At 45.9% G+C, this 21,654-nt stretch overlaps 1 protein-coding gene across 2 annotated transcripts in view; it reads left to right on the top strand.

The window, feature by feature from the left end:
• SYNPR (synaptoporin) overlaps nt 1-21,654 on the top strand; it is an 85,335-nt gene that overhangs the window by 25,366 nt on the left and 38,315 nt on the right. Inside the window, exon 1 of one of the 2 annotated variants that reach the window (XM_005420189.2) lies at nt 18,515-18,663. The exons of the other annotated variant lie outside the window; for it this stretch is intronic. Coding sequence (XP_005420246.1) covers nt 18,640-18,663 — 24 coding nt within the window. The 5' untranslated portion in view covers nt 18,515-18,639. Of the gene's footprint in view, nt 1-18,514; nt 18,664-21,654 lie in introns of those variants that run through there. 2 annotated transcript variants of the gene reach the window in all.

Here is a 21,654-nt window from a genome sequence, read left to right as displayed (position 1 = left end):
TTCATGAAAAAGGGTCTTGAAGAGCTGTTCTCAACCTTGGTAGCCAGGGAGAGCCAAGACAGGATAGGGGCCCTTGGAACATGTTTTGTCTTTTTGCCTAAGGAAAGAGCATGAAAAACTGCTGGGAAAACTAGCCAGTAATACAATAATAGGCCACAAATCTATGTGTAAAGAATACAGACAATATATAAAGTAAAAAGGCAAAAATCAGCATGGCATTAGTTTGATCCATCACTTCTAATTATCTCCAGATTTTTCATTCTTGGTTTTTTTTATGAGCAGCATTATCCTGTCTCACATTTTTATTCTTCTTTGTCTAACAGTGATAAAAAAGAGATACACGTGGTGATAAAGTACTTTCAGGATGAGCTGGGGTGGAGAGTTTATCTGTTGTGAGTCTCCTCTATTGTAATTCTGGAAGGTTAGTTGCAGCACTAAAAGAACTCTTTCTGAATGATATTGGACACAGTGTTCAGCTCATAAATATTTGTGTTTCATCACCATATCAATGAAAATCTGGAAGACTGTTATACCCTGTTGGTTCTGTCCTCACTGACTGTAAAATTTTAATTGGTTTTACTTCTGGTGCTTGTTAACCCAAATGTAATGTTGAGTTCCAGGGGAGATGAAATCCCTTCCAAAATTTTGGGAATAATTGTTTAAATAGAGGCATGTTTTTTGTGATTAATTTTTTCAAGACAAACTGTTTTCTGCTCTTTTCAGGGGAAAAGCCTCCCACTGCCTTTATCCTAAATTCAGCCAATGTGTTTACAAAGATTGAGCTTTAAAATCAAAGCACCATCGGGACTCAGCTGTAACTTTGCCTGCAATGACAAGATTGCTAAATAACTGTTGTGTTATTTGTGCTGTAAGCTCTGTGGAAGTGTCAGCCTTTGCTCTTTTTTTTTTTTTTTTTTCCACCTGCTCCAAAACATGTGCCCCAGCTGACACATCCACCCTGACCCTCCTGTGGGAAGCTCAGGCTGGCTCCATCTCCACAAGCCCCAAACTGGGACCAGAGTTAATGAAAAGCCTGGGGAGAACAAGGTTGATCTGCAGAAGAGGCAACTGATGAGCAAAAAAAAAAGGCTCTGGAGGAAACTGTTGCTCACCACAGGGTCAGAATCATCTAATTTTGCAGTGCTGTGGTTATTTCAGAAATCGTGTGCTAATGGTCCATTTTCCCCATCACCTCCCAGCACTTAATGCATGTAAAATTGTGGGCAGAGTCTGACTTCCATTTGCTTTCAATGCAATTGGTTTTGGTCATAAATCAGCTGAGTGAAAGCAATCATTTTGGCACCCCTCAGTGTCACTGTCTACAGAGCCTTGTTTAAACCTGTGTATGTTTGAAATCATGTACTGTAGAATATTACTGAATTTGGTCACAGAGAGTCCCTGTATGGAGAAGCCATAAAACTCTAGTTAAAAACAATGGAAACAAATTTTAATAAAATACTATACTAACACTATGTGATTAGCTGAATTAAACATATAAACATGCTTTTTTTTTTTTCCCCTTATTTCTCACTTTTTCCTTGGAAATGTTTGTTATTTGCACTTTGAGTTACTCCAGAACATGAGCTGTGGTGTCATCTATTGTGTGTTGATGTGGCACAGCCTGGTTTTTGGTAGCAGGAGAGGGCCACAGTGGTGGCTTCTGTGAGAAGCTGCTAGAACCTTCCACCATGTCCAACAGAGCCCATCTCTGATGGCTCTGAAGATGGACATGCTGCTGGTCCAGTTAGAGAGGTAACTGGGTAGGAAGGAGGGAAGGGGCTGGGAGAAAAAAAGGTGTTTTAAGGACTTATTTTACTTCTCATTATCCTCCTCTGACTCTGTTAGTAATAAATTTACTTTATGTCTTTAAATTTGAACATGTTTTGTCCTTAGAGTGTTTTTTTCCCAGTCCTCATCTCAACTCATGAGTACTTTGCTAATTTTTTTCCCTCTCCTTTGCCCAGCTGAGAGCAAGAAATGGTGAGCAAACAGCTTTCATGGGTGCCTGGTGTTTGGCCAGTATCAAACCATGACATACTGGAAGTGACTTGGCTCATAAAACATCTCTAACCCTAGCCCAGAGTTGTCCAGTGTGAACAACAAGGTGTGACCTCCAAACTGGGTGTTAAAATCACAGTCCAGGTAAGAGCCAGCACTCCACTTACAAGTGTAATTATTAGTCTTAACTGAAAGTGGCAGGCTGGAAATGTAAAGGTCTTTCCTGAATTAAAACCCCTTCAGGCAATGGTAGAGCTTTGCAGAGCTCTAGAAAACCTATTGTATCTGGTGAAATCAGTCTCTTTGATCTCAGTCTCAATTTTAGGTTCCTACAAAATTAAACAAAACGATGCAAATAGTTTAAGAAAATAATTAATTAGTTAGATTACAAATAAAGCAACTTATTTTTCTTTCATATAGAATGTGCTGTTTATTAAAGCTTGTATTCCTTAAAATTACTTTCATGATAGAAGAAAATCAGTTTGTTAATTATCTGGATATGCAGATACAAGGTGATTGTCACCTGAAATGGGCAGTTTTCTTGTCTGTGCTGGTGGGGAGAAGAAGACATGCTATTAAGAAATACGCAATTTTAAGAAGCAGATGGAGAAGCACTGGGGTAGTTTTGCCCCAGGAAGTTGTGGAGTTGCAGTCACTGGGAGTCAGAAGTTAGATAAACCTCTGCCAGAATAGATAGAGCTGCCTGGTCTCTGCTCCGAGGGTCCTTTCAAGCCTCTTTGCAATGATGACTTACTTTGAAATCAAATTCTGCACAAAAATAAGACAATGCACTGCCTTTCCTCTGCAAAGAAGAAGATGCAGGGTGTGCCCAGGAGGAAAAGATGTGGAATAAAGTGATTGTGGCAAGGGACAAAATGTGACAGAGACCTGAAACCCGTATTATTTCCTTCCTTCTCTTTAAATATTAATAGACCTTTTTTCACGCTATTAAGATAGCCAACATTATTCTAAGCTGTGGCCCAAGCCATTAATGCACTGTGCTCTGAGTTATATTTTGCAGGTATTTTCCTTGCCCTCTCGAGAGATTTAATTATGAAGTACCCTCACTGGCAGCAGGATGCAGTGTGGTACTTCATGAACAGGTTCCTTAGGCTCTGGAAGGAGCAGTGACTTTTTGGGGCAAGACTCCTTTGCTTCCTTACTCAACAGGCCTGCAGGATGACTGATCTTGATAATAATAAAGAAAAACACACTGTGTGCACTGGGGAAATAATAAGAAAAGGATTTGTGAGTGGTTTGGAGTGGGGTTCTTGGGGCCATAATCCTCATCCAAGGCAGCTCTCAGTACCAGGACACTGTGGAAAAGTCTGTTGAGGTGAGCAAATGTACACCATCCAAAAACCTTTGCATGTAACAGCACAAGAGTGTCAATTTTGGGAATTACAGTCCCTCCCACCCCTCCTGAGCCAAGTGCAGTGAGCTGAGGTCCAAGAGATGTAGTGGTGGCTGTTGGAGGTGCCCTCTGGAATGTACATCCTGTGATTCATGGGGTAGATGTGCATTGAAGCAGTTCTGTTTACCCTCTTACAGGGGTTCTCTCAGCCTCTGGTCATCTGCTCAGAACAAAAGCTACAACCTTGAAGGTTTCACCTGCTTGGAAGCACTTTCCATCTGTTGAGATGCTTAGCAGCAAGCCTGGGCAGCAGAGTGTCAGCATGGTCCATAATTTCTGGTCTCTGATCAAAGCTTCCTGATGAGTAAAGCCTTTTCATCTGCATCAGTGATGGGAAGAGATCAGGCTTTTTTACCCCCCACTGCTGTCGAGGGACCTGCGTTATTTGTCTTGCCCTGTGCACCCTGGAATGCAGAGAGCCAGGGCAGGCCCAGGCAGAGCTGCTGCTGCCTTGGCAAGAGGCTGTCACACACCTCCAGGTCTTCAGGCTTAGTAAAGACAGAGCAGGAACTGCAGGCTCTCAGTTGGCTCATTAATGCCTGTGCTTGTCACTCTGAGTGCGAATGTATTTGGTGGCTTTTGTGTATTAACAGGCTTTTGGTGTTGGACAGGACTGTGGAGAATTCAGAAGCTGCCTGAAAATCTTGAGTTTTTTCCCTTGTCTCAGATATGCTGAGGGTAAACTGCTCTGCCCTCTAGTGCCATTTGCCAGATCTGGTAAAGCTGAGCACATCAGTGAGCCAGGGAGCACAGGGCATCCCTTGGAGCACGCTGACCTGTGCTGGTCCAGGCTGCTCTGGGCATCCCCACGAGCAGCTGGAACAGGACAGGAGGGATTTAGCCCCATGCCAGGCAGGAAAGCATGGCATCTATTGGCATCCCTGCTGCACAGCACCCCCACGTTCATTTCTGTGCTCTCCCCCAAAGAACCCAGCTTAGCCTGATATTTGCTTTCCCATTATGTTTGTTATGCCTTTGGGAGACATGCAGAAGAGCTAAATGATTTCAGCAGCTTTGCTCTTTCAGCCCCATAAATAATGAATTCATCAGGGTGAGAAAACACATGCCCAGACACAAACACATGCAGAGCCCTGCAGAGGAAAGGGAATAAAGGCAGAAGCCTGAGATCCAAATGCAGAGCCCTGTGGCAGTGAACTGGGAACTGCTTTTTGGAGTGAGAAGGTGTCAGGGGGTGGGTATGGAGTTAATTGTCTCAAGAAGAGGCTAAAAGCAATTAGGAGTGCAAGTGAGTGCTAGCTGAGGTTGGAAGTGATAAGTTGCTACCTGCTTGGCTTTTGCAGAGGGCTATTAGTTTGAAGGAGATGTTTGTTTTATCATCTGTAAGTCCTGTCTTCAAGCATCAGATGAAATAATTTGGTTGTGGCTGGCACCCTGCAACATGACAAGGGGTACAAATACATTGTGAACCTGCTGGACAGCCTCAGCTTGATGGGGTAGGATAGTGGGGTTTCAAAGAATCTGCATTTCTGGAAGTTTTGTAAAAGTAAATAAAAAAATAAATGGAAAAAAAAATAAATGGAATCTCCCAAGTCCCACACTGCCCCTGCTGAGAGTACTTGCAGAAATGGTGTATGTACAACCAGACACCAGAGAATCCACCTATCCCTCCCCCTCTGCTGGGCCAGTTGAGAACCTCTGGGGTTTGCAAGGGCTCTTTCCTTGCTGGTGCTTTGAGTGCCCTTTCCAGGAGAGATAATGTGCAGCAGGAGGTGTGAGCCTGGCTGGTGTGGGGAGCCCAGCTGCCCAAAAACCAGGTGTCTGCAAACCTGGGCTTCACCAGGAAGGTAAATGAGATGTAAGATGTTCACCTAGGGAATCTTAGCAATGTTCTGCTGGCTGGAGATGTGGAAAAGAAAAATACACTGGTTTGCAGTTAGTCCTTCAAACTTGAGTGCTCCTGGACAAGTGGGGAAGCACATGGGCAGCTCTTGAGTTTAGCAAATGCTGGGACTTAATTCTCTGATCCATCTTATCTTGGTTTGCACTGATAAGAACTAGGGCATTTTCATAAAATTTGGTCCTCTCCCTATAGCCATATCTCAAAAGCTTTACAGGTCAGCTGCCAAGATTAGGTTATCTTTTGTGGAATTGAAAATTTGTTTGGGGAAGTCTGGACAATTCTACTTGAAGGCACTTTACTGGTCAGCAGGTGACAAAGAGGGGAGAAATTTGTGTGCACAGCCTGAAGATACTGAATTTCTGACCCTAACTGATGCTTGGAGTTCTTTCCTTGGTATCAAAACCGTAACCACCTGACTATTGCATAAATAACCTTCCAATATGCATGCACTGATTTATTTTTCCCCTTGACACTCAGGCCATCTCTGACAACTCTTAAGATCCCTCTTGACCTGCAGTATTTTTCTCCTTGGTCTCTGAAGCAAGAGAAGTCTACCAGATTGTGCTGTCTGAGCTTCTCCCTTCTCCCCACCGATTTTGAACATCATTAACTTGTCTTACCCACTTGGACTGGGGGCAAACACTGTGTCACTGTGGGTTTTGTGAGCCCAGCTGGCCATGCTGAGCAGAGGCCTCTTGGTGCCTTCAGAGATTCACCCTGGAGCTGACAAATTAATGTGGGGGCGAAGGGAAAGAAAGAGGCGTTAGTAATTCCTGAGTTCAGGAGAAGTTCAGCCAAGAGCTTCCCCCAGTAACTGTCAGCTTCCTTCTCATTCCCCTTTATGTATTTAGTTGTAATGATGAAAGCTCAAATATGAGTGCAATTACAAGATAATTTGGCAGATCATCATTCCTAGGAGTGCTACAATCGTTACAGACTGAAATAATACAAGTAGAAACCTAATAGCAAAGAGAGAGAGGACTGAGCAAAAAAGAAAATAAGTTTTAGGTGAGTTTGGAAAGAAACAGAGCTAATGAGTTGGAGCTCATCTAGATGGCAACAGAAGACATTATTTTTCCTAACAAGAGGTGATGCATGTCTGAAAAATGAAAGTGAATTAAAAAGTTGCCTGATGAGTGATATGGGGGTGGAAAGGTCTAGGAGTAGACTGAAACAACTAAAGTATCATGAGATTTGCATGTACTTCATTTTATTCAGAGTGACTGATGCCAGGCAGTTCATAAAAGCAGGCTGCTATATCTGTGTAATCCCTAGCTGTCTTTATTTTTAAAATAGTATTTGGGTTGAGCAGTTTTGTTCCTGTTGCTGCAACAGAGTGGCCAAGGAAGGAGAACAAAGGTGGCAGCAGAGGGTTTTCCCCAGCCTGGAGACCAGCACCAGGATGTGCCAGGCTTTTGGACCACTGGTGTGCCCACCCTGACCCCATGCCCTTCTGGAAGACAGCACACAGCATCAAACCAGAGGAATGTGCATTTTATGGGCTCATTTATCCTCCACTCCATCCTATCAAACCCAAAGCACAACATCCCTTGGGGTGGCTGCAGCCTTTTGCAGCTGCTTTGACTTTTTTTTTTTCCCTTTTTTTTCCTGTTTTTTTGTGAATCCTGGTGAAGCAGGCTAGCAGAGCCAGGAGCTGTGTAATTAGTGGGAGCAGGTCCCTGTGTTTGCATGGGGCAGTTGTTAGCAAGGCTGTTCCAGGCTGAGCTCCCCAGGCTGTGCCAGACGGAGCCGTCGGTGGAAACGGGCACAGGTGGGATGCTCAGTGAGATGGAAAATAATTAGGAGAGCATTAGTTTTAGGTTGAAATAAATGGATTGTCCAGCTGTAGCTGCTGTAGAGAGGAAGCTGAATGTTAATTAGATGCCACCAGTAATTATGGTGATTATGTATTTTTTGAGTGGCTGTTGGGAATAGTTCAATTCACTTCCACAGGGTAATGTGAATGACATTTCTAATAGGTTTAAGGAAGGGGGAAGGTAGTTTTTTTTATTTTGTTGGAGGGTTTTTTTAACAATGACAATTGCAGTGAAACAAAGCTACTGGAGTGTGCAAAAAAATGTAAGTTGTTTGATGTAACTGCTCAGAAAAAATGATTGTTCGTTGAAGTTAGAGAAAATGCTTTGTGTTTGCTGCAAGAAATACATCCTACTTTTCTACAGAGAGAAATTAGACCCTGGCAGAGATGGGACTTAAACCTGTTTTTCCATCTCATGGTGCATTTTCTGAACTGTGAGACAAGCAGACCTCTTGAAATTAACTCTGAATTTATTTTGCTGGCTTTCAGGCCTGTTTGATGCTTCTCTCTCCTTCTTGCACAGATAAAGGTGATGCCAGTAAAATTAATTGAAACAGTGATTTTGTAAGAGACTATTATTTATATTAGTTGCCAAAGGGCAATTTTAATATTTAGATCAGAAAACTTATTTTACAGGCTTGTCCATGCATGGGGCCTCTCTGAAACAGTTGCTCCATACATATTTATGTAGGCATTGTGATAAATCAAGTGCCCACATGCGAATCTGTTCAGCAATATCTGTTGTGCTCTATATTCAATTTTTCTTTCAGTTTTTTCTTTCAGTTGTAGATCAAGCCTCTCACTTATACCCACTAGTTAGGACGTGAACACATTAACATGCCACCCACTGTGTCTGATAACCTAACTAACACCTGTGATCTCAGACAGCCTCAGCTCAAATTCACTCAGCATTATTTGTCAAGATTATTTGTAGACTAGATTTGCATAAATTGCCAACAAGCATGTACTAAACACCCAGACTTTTGTGGAATGCTTTAATGGAAATTACTGGAGAATGTTGTCTTCCATGTAAACCAAGTGCTGCTTCCGGGGGGTTCTCATTTCAAGAAATAATAACCAATATTTGAATCTCACACACACAAAATGTGCAAAAGCCCAAGGAGAGTGAGCTGTTTTGCACAGAAAGCCTCTGCTGGTTGGACAAGGACAGTCTTCTGCGAGCCACAGGGAAGGGCAGCCTAAAGCACTTGTGTGGCTGCCTACATGAGACTTAAAAAATGCACCACTCACCTTCGTTCACAGGGGAAATACAGTACCTCAGCCCCTGACCTTCCTGAAGCTGGAGTTTGGAAGAGCCTTGCTGATGGTGATTCAGGTAAGACATTGCCTGGTGTTTGCATTGGCTGAGTTGCTTTCTGTTATGGGCATGACTGATTTTTCTGAGCATCGGGACAATGCAAGACGCCCTGATGACATGCAGTAGTCAACGTGTCTCAGACAGAACTGAAGATGTCCCCAGCACAGCATCCCACACTTGCACTTTTGGGGACATTGATTAGAGAGGTTTAACCTTTCACCACATGGCCCAACCCTTGCTTTCCTTCAGCTTTGTTCTCCATGTGGAGTTTCTTCAGAGCTCCCTGGTTGTGTTACAAGGGACCACCTACTTCTTTAGGTGTGACTAGAAGTTCATCCATTACAGAGCTGAGTGCAAGTGTAGGATGCTTGAGATGGGCACCTGAGGTGCTGCAGCATGAGATGGGCAAACACAGATGTCTCCTCTCCCCTGTACACTGGCACAGGGGCAGCTCTGTGGTGTGCCCTTCTCAGAAGCAGTTGTGTAGGGGATGCAGTTCTGTAGGGGAGAGGGATTTGCACATCCCATGGAGCTGGAGCAGTGGGTGGGTTGATTGCTGGAGCAGCAGAGTGTCCCACATCTGGGAACAAGCCTTGGGCTAACAGCTGGCTGAAAGCTTTTGGTGGGTTGGATGCATCTGGGAGCATACGATTTGCCAAGGGGAAGGCTCCTGTCTCCGCTGCAAACACAACAGCCCGTGCTCTCCTTAATTACTTCCATCTAGGAAAGCTGATGGCTTCTTTGATTGAACTATGTTTAATGAAAAATAGGTAGCAAGCTGAATGCTTTCCTCCTGTATCTAAAATCCACTGATAATTAGAACTTATGGAAGCAGTAATGTACTTCTTTTTTTCACAACCAATGAGTCGATTGAAACACATTTTCATCCTTTTATCCATAGTACTTTAATTTGGGGGATACAGAGACCCTGCACACGTTTCCTTGCATGCTTGGGTCACTGTGCAAATGGGAAAGTGGGGCTGGCCTTGATTTACCCACTGTTTACACAGCATGTGCTCTCCTCTTCCAGATTCATCCTGAAGAATCTACTGCTGTTTGATAGGAATTCATCAAAACACAGTGTCACCTCATGAGGATCACAGGACAGCCAGGGACCCTCATTCCTCTTCTTTGAGGATGAAGAGTTGAAAATTTTAAACGGACACACCACAAGCAGTAAAGTCAAAAGGAGATGGAGGAAGATTGGGAGCTCTGGCAGGTTTTGAATCTTTGAAGAATCAGACCCCAAGAACGTTGATCTTGATATTAAGGTGCTTATAAGAGTGGTTGCTTTGCCATGTTCTCTTCGAGGACCTGGCTGAGCATCCAGAGAGGGCACATACACATTGTCACCTCCACTGGGGCAGGCTGGCTCATGCCACCAGATCTGTTTTGTCACTATGAGCTCCTCTGTGTGCTGTGCCATCACTGCCACTTGTAGGAACAATAGGAGATTTTGCTGCTCCTGTGCTTGGCAACCTCAGTTCTCCTTGTTTATCTTTGATTCTCCTCCTGTACTTGGACACAGGGATAGTTCTCAGTCACACTGGTGGGTTTGCTTCAGCCCTGGTGTGTTGGTGCTTCCCTCCTCTGTCCTTGCCTTGCCTGGCACAGCTGAGGCTGTGGGCTCTGCTTGCTGCCAGGGAGGTGGCAGCTCACTGACAGTGCCACCGTTAGGGTGGCTTTGGCCATAACACAGTTTCTCTGTGTCTTTGCAGCTTTCAGAGTAAGGAGGTCTGTCAGCCTGAGGGTTCATTTGCACAAACACCATGGGTGAGAAATCCAACACCGTGTTGGGCCATGTTTATTTTAAATCTCTACTCTCTGTCAGAGAGCTCTGTCAGCCAAGGCAGTCCCCAACCCCTGGGAGCACCAGGGCTCTCCAGGCTGGACGTGGTGGGAGCTCTCCTGGTTTGCCTGGGAGCGCCGTGGTACTGCTTGGCTGCCCAAGCAATGGCAAAAATGATTTTTCCATCTTCTTATCTTAAAGTGAAGCAAGTTTAGAAGTGGGGGGAGAATAGAGCAATGCAGCTCAGGGAAGAGCTGGCTTCCCTGAGGGCTCTGACAGTGCACACAAGGGATTTTTAACCCTGGGGCCCCTCTGGGCTTCGTGTCAGGGTGTCTCAGGCTTGCATGGGAAGCATTAGTTTCCTGTGTGGCTTCAGAGCATTATGCTGGGGCTGGTCTATCCTTGCTGTAGGGTAAGAGAAAGGGTTAGCAATTTTTATTTTACACATTTTTAAACTGGTGCTCTGTTTCTCTCACTCCTGTGTTGATGGACACTGCTGCTGTCCATCCCGAGGACGGCTCCAGGAGCAGGCCAGTGAAGGTTGGGATGCTGTACCCTGTCTCTGGCTGCAGTGGTGGGGTGGTGGTTCTCCCAGGAGGAAAAACCCCTCAGATGAGCCAGTCTCCCTTGATTCCCACAAGGACATGGTGGTGCAGTGAGTGTGCTGATGTGCTCTGGGCTCTTGTCTGTGTGTGTCAGCCCCAGCACAGGGAGAGGCTCCTCCAGGCAAGAGAGATGACTCTGGAGCTGGTCCAGGCGCACACAGAGCCCTGGCACTGGGTCCCTCCTGGCATGGGCACCTTCCTCTGGGACACCACTTTGGGAAATGTGTTGTTTCCCAGCTTTTCCATGCCAGCTCTCAGCAGTTTCTGTGCGTGCCCACAAGGGAGCAACCCCAGCACAGGGTTGTTGTCTCTAGAGAGACAGATTGTAGGGATGAGTGTGAGGCCAAATCTGCCTTCCCTCACCCCTTCCAGCCCTACCACCTCATCCCAAACCTGAGCTGGACAGTGAGTTTAGGCCCTCTATGTCCTGGGCAAGAGGAGTATTCCACAGGGAAGGAAGGACATGCTGGAGGAGAGAGCAGGAGACCCTGGCTGTGTCTTCTACAGCAAACCCAGTGCCATCTCCAGGAAAGGACCATGCCATGAATTAACAAGGGACATCAATCCAGGATGTACAGGAAACAAGTAAAGCTTCAGACAGAGCTCAACTATTTGGATGGCTGAAAATCTGGTGCTTTTTGCAGTTTCCTATAAGTACATAGACAAATTGTACTCGTCTTAGAGAAGCACAGAATCATTTAGTCTGGAAAAGACCTTTAAGATCCTGAAGTCCAACAGACATTTTAGTGTGTCTCTTTGATGCTTGAACAGGTAGCTGGCTGTCTTGGTGGGGTTTTTTATGTGAGACTCTGTCCCAGTGTTTGGGGAAGTAGCAAACCTGTGTTTTTAGGCTTTGTGAGTGTCACCTCAACCTCAGGTCCGGGAGGGAGTCCCAGGGTAGGCAGTCACAGCTGGGCTTGGAGGTGAGATTCAACTATGCAACATCAAATACCTCAGTTGAGCTGCCTGGGTCAGGAGGGAGAGATGGGCAGGACTGGCCTCTCCTGGGGTGCACACAGCACAAGGGACTGAATCTCCTGCTGGAAGGACCTGTCCCTCCCCTCTGTGTTCCCTTGAGTTGTAGGAGCAGCATTCACAGGGCAGTGGTGGCACCTTGGCAGCTGCAGCCCCAGTGCCTGCAGAAATGGCCTTTGAAAAAAGCTGAGGGAAGAAACAACTCCTTGCTATTTTTATCCTTGCACCAGCCCCCGGGGATTTCGATTGACAGGATTAGTTATGAAGCCAATATTATGAGTTTAACTATGAGTGAAATAACACAACTTCTGTGGGAAGCAGAGTAAAAGAGGCAATTATACAGTAGTTTAATAACAGCGCACTGCTGGCTGGGTAGCTGAGAACTTACAGTTGACAGTAATTAGATTTTTTCATTCTTCCTGTTAAATAGCTATAAAAATTACAACAGAAAATAATCTGATTCTCTTTTATTTCGTACTGTTTTCATCATCCAGTCGGTATCCATTTGGCCGTCTTATTGTTCTTCATATGGTTTTAGTATCTGGTATTTAAAGCATGCAGAAATGGGAAAATGCTTTAAAAATGCAGAAAGCACTAGGAATGAGGGAATGGCAGTAACACTCTTCTGAGCATGAGGAATCCAGGGGATGCTTGAGTGGACAGTGAGAGCTTTCCAAATTGACTAACTCTGAATAACAGTTGGACTTCTAACCACAGGAGTTATTCCAAATCATTTAAAATTACAGTAAAAAATGAGATGTTAGGAATTAAATCCCCATTTACCTGTCTGTTACTCTAGTGTGCCAGGTGTAGATAAGCAGGAGGGATGGAGGGAGGTGCTATGGCACATCAGTCTGCACTGGTTGCTTGCAGCCTTTGTCTCCCCGCTGGGATGGGAGCCCATGCTGTGATGTGATTCTGGGCTTTTCTCCCACCTTGGGCTCTGTGCTGGGATGGCAGAGTGGTTAGTGGGGGTGTTTGTTGGCTGGCAAAGAGCTGGACTTGCACAAAAATCTGTGAGGTCCCTCGGATCTGCAGGGCATCTTCTCTTCCCAGTCTTTGCTGCTCTTCCACAGCCCTGCAGTGCTGGGATTTGTGCCCTGCAGTGCTGGGGCTGTACAGGCATCTCATGTCCCTGTTGTTCACATCCCAAGTGATGCTTCCTTGTCTGCTGCCCTCCTTTCAAGCACTGTCCTTTTTTTTTTTTCCCTCTGTGTCTAGACAGCAGTAAGTTTTCTCTTATGGCATAAAAATGTGAATTACTTTAGAAATACACAGTTGTTAAACTTGCAGGGTGAAACTTAATGAGCCAACAAATGTGTGGCATTTGGCTGCTTATGATCATAGCTTGAAAGTGCAGCACAGCACAAAGGGGGGAACTCTCAGGTTTGCTTCCACCACTGAAAGCTCAGGATGGGATATTTGCTTGGAGATTAAAAGTATTCTTTCTTTTGCTCTCCTTTACCTTGTCATGTAAAAGATCCAGGAATGATAAATGGTATCCTGGTTGTGATGTTGTGCAGGGAATTTAATGTGAGGTGGTGTTTTGCAGCTCTGGCGCCTGGTGGGATCTCTGACTCTCAATAAATACATTCTGTGGCAGCACACCCGATCTCACAGCACAGCGTGTCTCTGATTTTATTGCTTTTACTCTGCCATGGCAGGAGCATCACAGTTCAACTTCACACATGTGTTTCAGTTTTAAGGCACTGTGCAGGTGCCCAGAGCTGATAGCAGGGCAAAGGCCACCTCCAGGTTTGCCTCTAAGCCCTTTGGTTCTCCTGGTCGGAGAAACGCGCCGTGCTTTTGGCAGATGCAAGGGCTCCAGATGGTGCTGGGAAAAGTGCAAATGAAAGATTTGATTTCAACCCTTCCTCACTTTAATAAAATCATGTTCATCTCTCCTGTAGAGGCTTTTTTAAGGGGCTTTTAAAAATGCATCCCCTCTCTTTTTTATTTTCTACCCCTGCCTCTGAGCCTGTGACTTTCAGCTCATCCCCATGTCACTGGGAGTTGTTCTGCTGGTTGCTATCCAAAGTGGGTACCTTCCAGCATGTTTTTCTGGTGCTATTCTTTAAAAGGTGGATATAATCCATTAATCAGTGTCTGACTTTCTGTGTTGTGGCCTGTTGCCAGGTTGAGCCAGGTGTACAAGTGAGTAGTGTGTGGGGTCTTGACACCTGGACGTGTGCTGGTGAAGTTCAGACTTGCAGTGTCTGCTAAAACAAATATTCCTGCGTGTTCTGGGTTCCTGCTGGCCTTTGTGTGGGGTACAGAGGCAGCTCAAAACAGCTGGTGCTGCTCTTGGACTGTGTCTGCTCCCCCCATAGGCATTATCCTTCTGCAGTGCTGTGGTGGAAGAGCAGGAGGCTGGAAGGAGTCACCTTCTGGGGCTGGTCCAACCCGTGGGCCACTACCTGGGCCTAATTTTGGCTTGGGGGGATGAGGGAGAGGAGAGCTGTCATCTCCCCCCTCAGTTCCATCTGGAATGGCATGTGTGCTCCCAGGCGTGTGCTGTGCTGATGCTCACACAGTGCCCGAGTCACCACCCTGTATTAGCTTATTCCAGCACTTTTCCTTGCTACAAAATTAGATCCATTTTGCAAATTGCTGCTGCACTAGGAATTGAATTGAAGGGGTATTTTTGTTAGTTTTCTTTCTCTTCTCCCCCCCCCCTTTTTTTTTTTTTCCACTGGAGTAAATCAGGAATAAGTCAACAGAATCAAGCCCTTAGTGCTTTCAGCAACATGCTCATTTAAATTGGATGCAAGAGGGTGTCTGTGTTTACATTTGGCCTGCCAAGAATCTCTGTTTCAGAAACTGGCTTACATAATATGTCAAAATTGGTTTACTCATTAGCATTGCAAACGGCGTGAAACAAGCCCAGATTGATAAACTCGCAGCAATATTTGCATCCGGATCTGAGTGGCACAGGGGGAGGGGAAGTTCATTAGGAAATGTTCCATTTCCACAAGAAAAACAAATGGTTTCCAGTTATAGATCTCTGACTTTGTTAATTTTCTGTCTTCCCAAATTTAAATAAAGATTGAGAGGGAAATGTGAAAATCTCTGTTGGCAAATGGGCAGCCTATCTTAATATTCCCTGTGCTGGTGGGTGGTTCACAGCAGCAGCTCCAGGTGGGCTGACTGTCCTGCCCCTCTGTCAGGCTCCAGCCTTCTTGGACACCACTGCTGCCTTGATGGATGCTTTCTCTGCAGCACAGGTGGGATGGACACTTTAATATTATTAATTAACTTTTCCAAATGTGGAGTGGCCACCAAAGCAGTAGCATGGTCCAAAGGGCCTTTGGTGGTGCTGCCCGTTCCTGGATTTACCTGGGCAGAGGGTGCAATCCATCCTTGGGCAGAGCTGAGAACCCTGATGTGGAAAAGCTCCAGCTCAGGTGCTCCATGATTAGACTGATGAAACTCCATTCCCACAGTGCAGTGTGTGATTTTAGAGGTGTCTGTAACTCTGCACACACACACAGGAGCAGGCATGAACAGGGATAATGTTACTAAGCATGTTAAGAATAAAGCAATGGAGCAATGAGAGGCTCTAGGGGCAGTTAGTGCCTGTGTGAGTGTTGGATACTCCGTGGTGGGTTGGGGCATGGTGGGAACAGACAGCAATGAGTGGTGGGGAGCCAGATATTAGGAAAAGTTTCTTCACTGAAATTGGAATAGGCTGCCCAGAGAGGTGGTGGAGCCTCTGTCCCTAGAAGTGTTCAAACAATGTGTGTGTGCTGCTTAGGGATGTGGTTTAGTGGTGGGCTTGGCAGTGCTGCATTAATTGGGCTCAGTGATCTCAGAGATCTTTTCCAGCTTCTGTAATCCTGAGCTGTCCTCATGCAGATGCCTCCCCTGAGTCCTGCTGTATCCAGGGACAAGTCTCTCCCCAGGCTGCTGCCTGTCCTGCTGCTGGTGTCACTGCCTCCCTTTCAGCAACACTGGCCATGAACCTTGCACGAAGGTGATGCAAATCTGTTAGATGTACACTGCTTTTCAGTGGTACCTAAAGTAGTTTGGGGCTTAAATCCCAGGAAGTTTTTTTAGTTTGCTTTGAAACTCCTAGCTCAAAAATCAGAAGTAAAAAGCTCTGAAGTAAAAAAGTAAAAGAAGTAAAAATTACAGCACAGAGACATGGCATAGCAGTGCTGGTGTTGGCAGCAGCTCTTCTTGTGCTTGGTGATGCTGAGCGCCCCATCCAGTGTTTCAGATGAATTTTTGAAAAGAAATCTGATAAAGCTGGAGAAAGGATCAGGCTGCAGTGCTGCAGGGTCTGCTGCAGCCTGACAAGTGTTTTGCCTTGTCAGCAAACACCAGCACGTTCACTTTCAGCAGTGTTAGAACTGATCCACAGCACTCGTGGTGTGTTACCAGTTAGGCAAAAAAAGCAGCCCTTGGTTTCTGTATCCTGTGGAGTCAGTGTCCCAGTGTTGTTTGGAGGAGGTGTGTGCCAGGACAGGTCCTCCTCTGCTGCCACCCATTGTGCTAAAGCTGCATCCCTACATCCCACACAGGTGCCCAGGTGCACATGTATTTTAGAGGGCTGAGATATGGCCGCTCTCAGCTCAGCAAAACTCTCTTGATGTATGTTTTTCAAAGTTTTCAGATGACTTTAGTGAATTTCAGTAAGCAGTTGTTAGCTGTGGGAAGGGAAAATAAATTTTCTCACTGGAAAAGGAAATGAGAGGTGTTTGCATTTCACTTACTCTCACACCTTGCAGCAAGAGGCTGCTCACCACGAGATACAGCACATTTGAGTGCCAGCTGGAGAGCTGAATGCAGTGAAGAAGTCCAGGAGCAGTGAGCTGCAGCAGCTGGGGAGCTGAGGCAAGCTGGGTATCCTCCTGCCATCCTCCACCCGTGTGCACCCACAGGCTGGAGAAGAGCTCCCAGGGCTGTGGGAGAGCCAGCATCACTGTGCTGATGCAGTGGGTGGTGAGTTTGGTGTGGTCCTTGGTCACCTTTGACGCGTGGAGCGTGAACGTGACTGCAGCGTGCAGCTCCCGCATAGGTGAGGCATCAAAGGGCTGCTCCCAGTGCAGGGGGAGGCAAATGCTGCCCAGCTCTGCAGACCAGAGTCATTGTGGTGTTTAATCTTCGTGGCTGGGGCTCAGGCAGTGTGCAGGCAGCTGGTGAACGTTTTTGTGTGTGTTAAAATGCACCACGCAGCAGAGCAGTGCTTCAGCCTGAAGAACTCTGAGCATCACAGCATCTCCTCGTTACAGCATCCACCAGCACCAGGCTGTGTCTGCTGGAAGCACAGGGCCACATCCACAGCAGTGACATCTGTCAGCCTGGCTGTGCAGCTCCTGCTTGTGGGAAAGGCTCATAAAGAGTTGTCAGAGCCTCCTCTGCACCTGGATTGTGCTACAAGTGCCAGCCCCCCACAGATAAACTCTATTATCAGATGAATTCAGCCTCTTTGCTTTTGTCTTCCCAGGATTTTCCCTGTGAATCCCAGCATTTGCTGTAAATCACAAGCCCCTGGGGAAAAGCAATTGTGCTCCAATTTTGCAGCGCAGAGAACTGCTGTCACCCCACAGGTGTACCTGTATACCAGCATGTAACTTCTGTCTCCTAATAAAAGGGAAATCTGCCTTATGCCACTTGTATTTGCAAATGTTTGATGCTGTGGGTAGAAAAGAGAGTAAAACAGTGATCAGCTCAGCACTGATCAATAAACAGCACAGTGTGGTTTAGTCTTGGTTACCCTGAGTGGTGTTGGGGCAGAGGTAAGTGCAGAGCTGACACCTTTCCAAGAGGGATCCATGGATCCCTTCCTGCTCTTGACATGCTGATGTCCTGAACACAGAGCAGGGAGATGTGGGACTGGCCTGAAGCCCCTCTTGTGAGGAAGTTTGCTGTGACAAGGTGTGGGGTTTGTGTCTGTGTAGCTGCTGGGGGGAGCAAATGTGGCACCTTCCCAAAGAAGTGGTGTTTGGCTGCCACTGATACATCACAAACAGGTGCCTGAGCTCATGCCTGGATACATGCTCCTCCCAACACACATGTGGTGTGGCAAAGGTTTTGTTTGGGTGGATTAAGAGCACAAAAATTTTCCCTCTTGATGCAGGCCAACCCATGGGTTTCCCACTGGTTTTCTCTGATACACAAAAGGGACAAAAGCTCAGATGCCAGGAGGACGCTGTGGAGGTCTGGTCCTGTGCAAGCACAGGGTGAGCTCAGCACACATGAAGGTCTGGGAGACTTGAGAAGTCTTTTCCGCTTTCTGCATGGGCTCCTTGCTGCAGCTGCAGGGCAGCTGTCTGAGGTGCAGAGAGCAAACTCTGCAAATGTAAGAGTCCAATCAGCCACCAAACCCCACAATGAAGAGGCACTGCTCCAATGACATTTTGGAGGATCTCCGAGCTTTTTTCAACTTTAGCCCAAAACTGTGGGCTGGTTCTTTTCTGTGGAGCACACAGGAGTGCCAAAGTGATGCTGCACCAGCAGTGGGTGGGAAGGGGCTGCATCTCCCAGCCCACCACGGTGGTACCTGCACCAGCACAAAGCAATCAGCCCCTCACTGAGGGGAAACGGTTTCTCCACTCAGGCTGTGTGTAGTCAGTGTCTAATAATATGAGCATTTTGCCATCCCTCAGCAAACAAGTCTGAGGCTGCTGCCTGATTGGTATATCATCTCACTTTCTCTCAGCATTGATTTTCTTGCTCTCCTTATTTGCTTCATAAAAAGCGAGGCAAGGAGCTGATGCTCGCTTGCTCCCTCCCTCCCTCCCTCTCTCTCTCTCTCTCTCTCTCTCCTGTGAGAAGCTTTTGGGAGCCTTTATTTTTAGTATGAGACAAACCTTGCTTTATTTCAGGAGACGCAAGTTGGATTATAAATCCTTTTGTAAATGTGTATGGTGATATTTGCTCCGGTAAGTTATATGCATCTCTATTTATTTGTGTAACTGTACTGGCTGGGGGAGAAGTGGGGTGTTTCAGGAATTGTGAAGCCCACAAAATTGTGTTTAGGCTTGGCTTCTTTGTGGTCTCATGCTGAGCCAAACTGTTCTGTGATTTTCAGATACGTTGCAATATTTTCAGTTTGTATTTGGCTTTGCAGAGAGGGATGCCTGCTTTGAAAACTTGTTTTGCACTTCATTTTACTGCAGAAACATGAAAAATGATGATTAAAGGGGAAAGGAATTCTTATTTATTGTGTTCCTTCTGGCATTTTAAATCAAAGGTGCCTCCAAAATAATGCTGCAATATTTGATAGAAAAAAAATCAGTAAGAGCTATTTAATATTGATCAAGCTGAAGTATGAAATCTGACTGCCTATTACCTTAGATCAATCTAAAGCATGACAGCTTGGCAGCAACATGTTCCTCATCAAAATATGTTAATGAAATAAAGAAAATCTTTAATTAAGAAAATAGCTTGCTTTTCAGAGTGTAACATCATTAGTACAGGTCAATAGACTGTTGCTCTGATTTTCTTCTCCCTGCCTTGGCTTTTACAGCTCAGCAGCCTCATTCCTCAGCCCTCTTGGTTAACTTGGAGACCTCCTTGTTACCTGTGAATAACAGCGAGGTGCAGTTATTTCTCTCTTCCCATCACAGTTCCTGGTGAGCCTTCCAGGCAGCACAAGTCAGGGACTGTAATAGGCTGAGGAAAACAAGATGTACAGCTTTAATACTTTCAGACTACCTAATACTTGAGTTTGCAGCATTGTACTGATTAATTTATTGACACTTCAGTTCTCTCATACTTGAGCCGTATCCATGGGAATCAATAGCTTTGGTGCTCCAGAAGTCTTTAAGAACTCCAGCTGTAGCACAAGTTGGAGCTGCTATGAGAACATGTTTGAGTATGTATCTGCTCAGAAAATCAACAGATTAAACCTAGAATAGTCTGCTACTCTCATGATACCAGGGTATGCTAATAGATGTATGAAGTGTACTTTAGTAAGATGTTAGAAGGCTGTAACTGAGTTTATTAAACCCACAGGAGAAGGTAAGGATGTTGTGTAAGCCCAAGCTAAACTCTTCTAAAATCAGAGAGAAATTTCAGATTAGCAATAACTGCTTAGTCATTTTAAGCTGCTTTTGGACAGCTTTAATTATGCATCCCTCCTTTTTTTTTTTAATGTAATAGTTCATGTGCCTTCTCACCTGCTTGAAGAGCAGCTGATGGGAATATTTGGTGATGTGCCCCTCAGCAGTGGCTCCTGGGCTCTGCTGGGTCTGTGCCCTGGCTGAGCTGATGCTGGTGCCCAGCATCCCACAGGCAGCCAGGGCACTCCACAGGAGAACCCATGTGCTTTGTTCCTGAAAATTGAGTTAATGGGCACTCAGTTCAGAGGCTTTCTGGTGTTTTTGTGATTGCTGTTTCATAAGGACCATAATTATATTCAGAGCAGCTGCATAGCTTGAATGTGTGTGCCTGGCACTGAAAACGTGGTACATGAAATGTGCCGTGTGCCACCATGTCAGAGAACAAGGCACATAACAATAATTGTCTTTTTCACTGTCCTTTAGCTCCTCAGGTGTGGAGGGTATGGGTGTCTGAGCAATGCACATTTCACACACTTTCTAAGCATGATCCTGCCTGCCTGAGGACAGTGTTGGGCGTTTCTAACTTTGCTCAGCCCTGGTATCTGGCTCAGTGCAGCCCTTGAGGTGAGCAGGGAACGTGTTTGGGTGACCCAGGAGGGGAGGGGACTGAAAAGCACATCTCCTGCTCCTACCCTGCAAAACTAAAGGCCTGTTTTTTCTGTGCCATATAACTCATCATAGCAGGGGTGCCAGACTGTCCTGAAGCCAGGTTGTGGTTTATTAAGGAAGGCAGTTGATCTCATCCTAATAGCTTTGAAGCAGGAAAAGTGGCTTGAAATGGCTGGTTGGACTGCAGGCAGGGGCAAGTCTCATCCCTGTCCCTGAGGGCAGGTTGCCAGCAGCCAAGGGACTTAAGGCACAAAGTGAAAATGTGGTTAAGTATTTTGCTTCAAGTCTTTCTCATGGCAGAGGAGCTTTTGGCTGGGCAGAAATGATCCCATCAGCCCTACGTCTCTACAGGGTATGGCTGACACAAACTCAGGGGGACAGGAGAGCTTGCCCTGCTCATCCTGTCATACATACAGAAATCCTCTGTGTCCATGGGGTTTTGTCTCGGTCCTTTTGCCCATCCTCATGCTGCAACGTGCAGTGATCTTTCATCTCCACCTACTTGGTGGTAGCAGGTCTGGGGGCAGCTGCTCTCCAGCCCAGTACCACCAAGCCCCCCTCAGCTCTCAGACCTTGGAGCAGCCTCCATCACCTCCACAGGAGTGTGATACCCTCTCTGCAAGATGACTTCAGGCTGATGTGCAAACTAGGCTTGGTGCAACTGCAGGGACAGGTTCACAGCATGGTGCTTTGCAAGCCTTGGCACTGAAAATTTGAGATTTGTGCCAGTGGGATGGAGACATCACTGTCCCCTGCTAGGAGCTGTGTCAGGGCTTGAAACATTATTTTAGGGGTGTTTGGATCCCAGGAGCTTCATTTCCTTTGAGACCTGTCCTTCTGGCTGCTCCTCTAGCAGCTCAAACAATTCCGAGAGAAATTCCATAAACCCTTTAAAAAATTGGTTTCTTAAATATCTGACTCCTTCTGAATGTCTGATACTCTTTTTTTAGCCAAGTCCTTGGATGTAATGAGTTTCCTTTCCTCTCCTCTGTTGATCCTGTTCAGATCAATAGAAACTCTGCAGGGGGAAAGGTATTTGTATTGATATTGGGTGGCAGCTGCCTGTCAGTGCTGGTGATTGCAGGTGGTACTTTATTCTTCATGTTACTCTTGATTAAGAGTTCCTGTAGAACTATATGACCATTTTTTTCCAGGGAATTTTTCCATGAACATCAGATGGTTGATGACAACCTAACCTGG

The sequence above is a fragment of the Geospiza fortis genome, unplaced genomic scaffold, assembly GCF_000277835.1.
Source record: "Geospiza fortis unplaced genomic scaffold, GeoFor_1.0 scaffold70, whole genome shotgun sequence".
Lineage (NCBI taxonomy): Eukaryota > Metazoa > Chordata > Aves > Passeriformes > Thraupidae > Geospiza > Geospiza fortis.
Note: the sequence above shows the minus strand (reverse complement) of the source record. Positions and strands in the feature narration are given on the sequence as shown.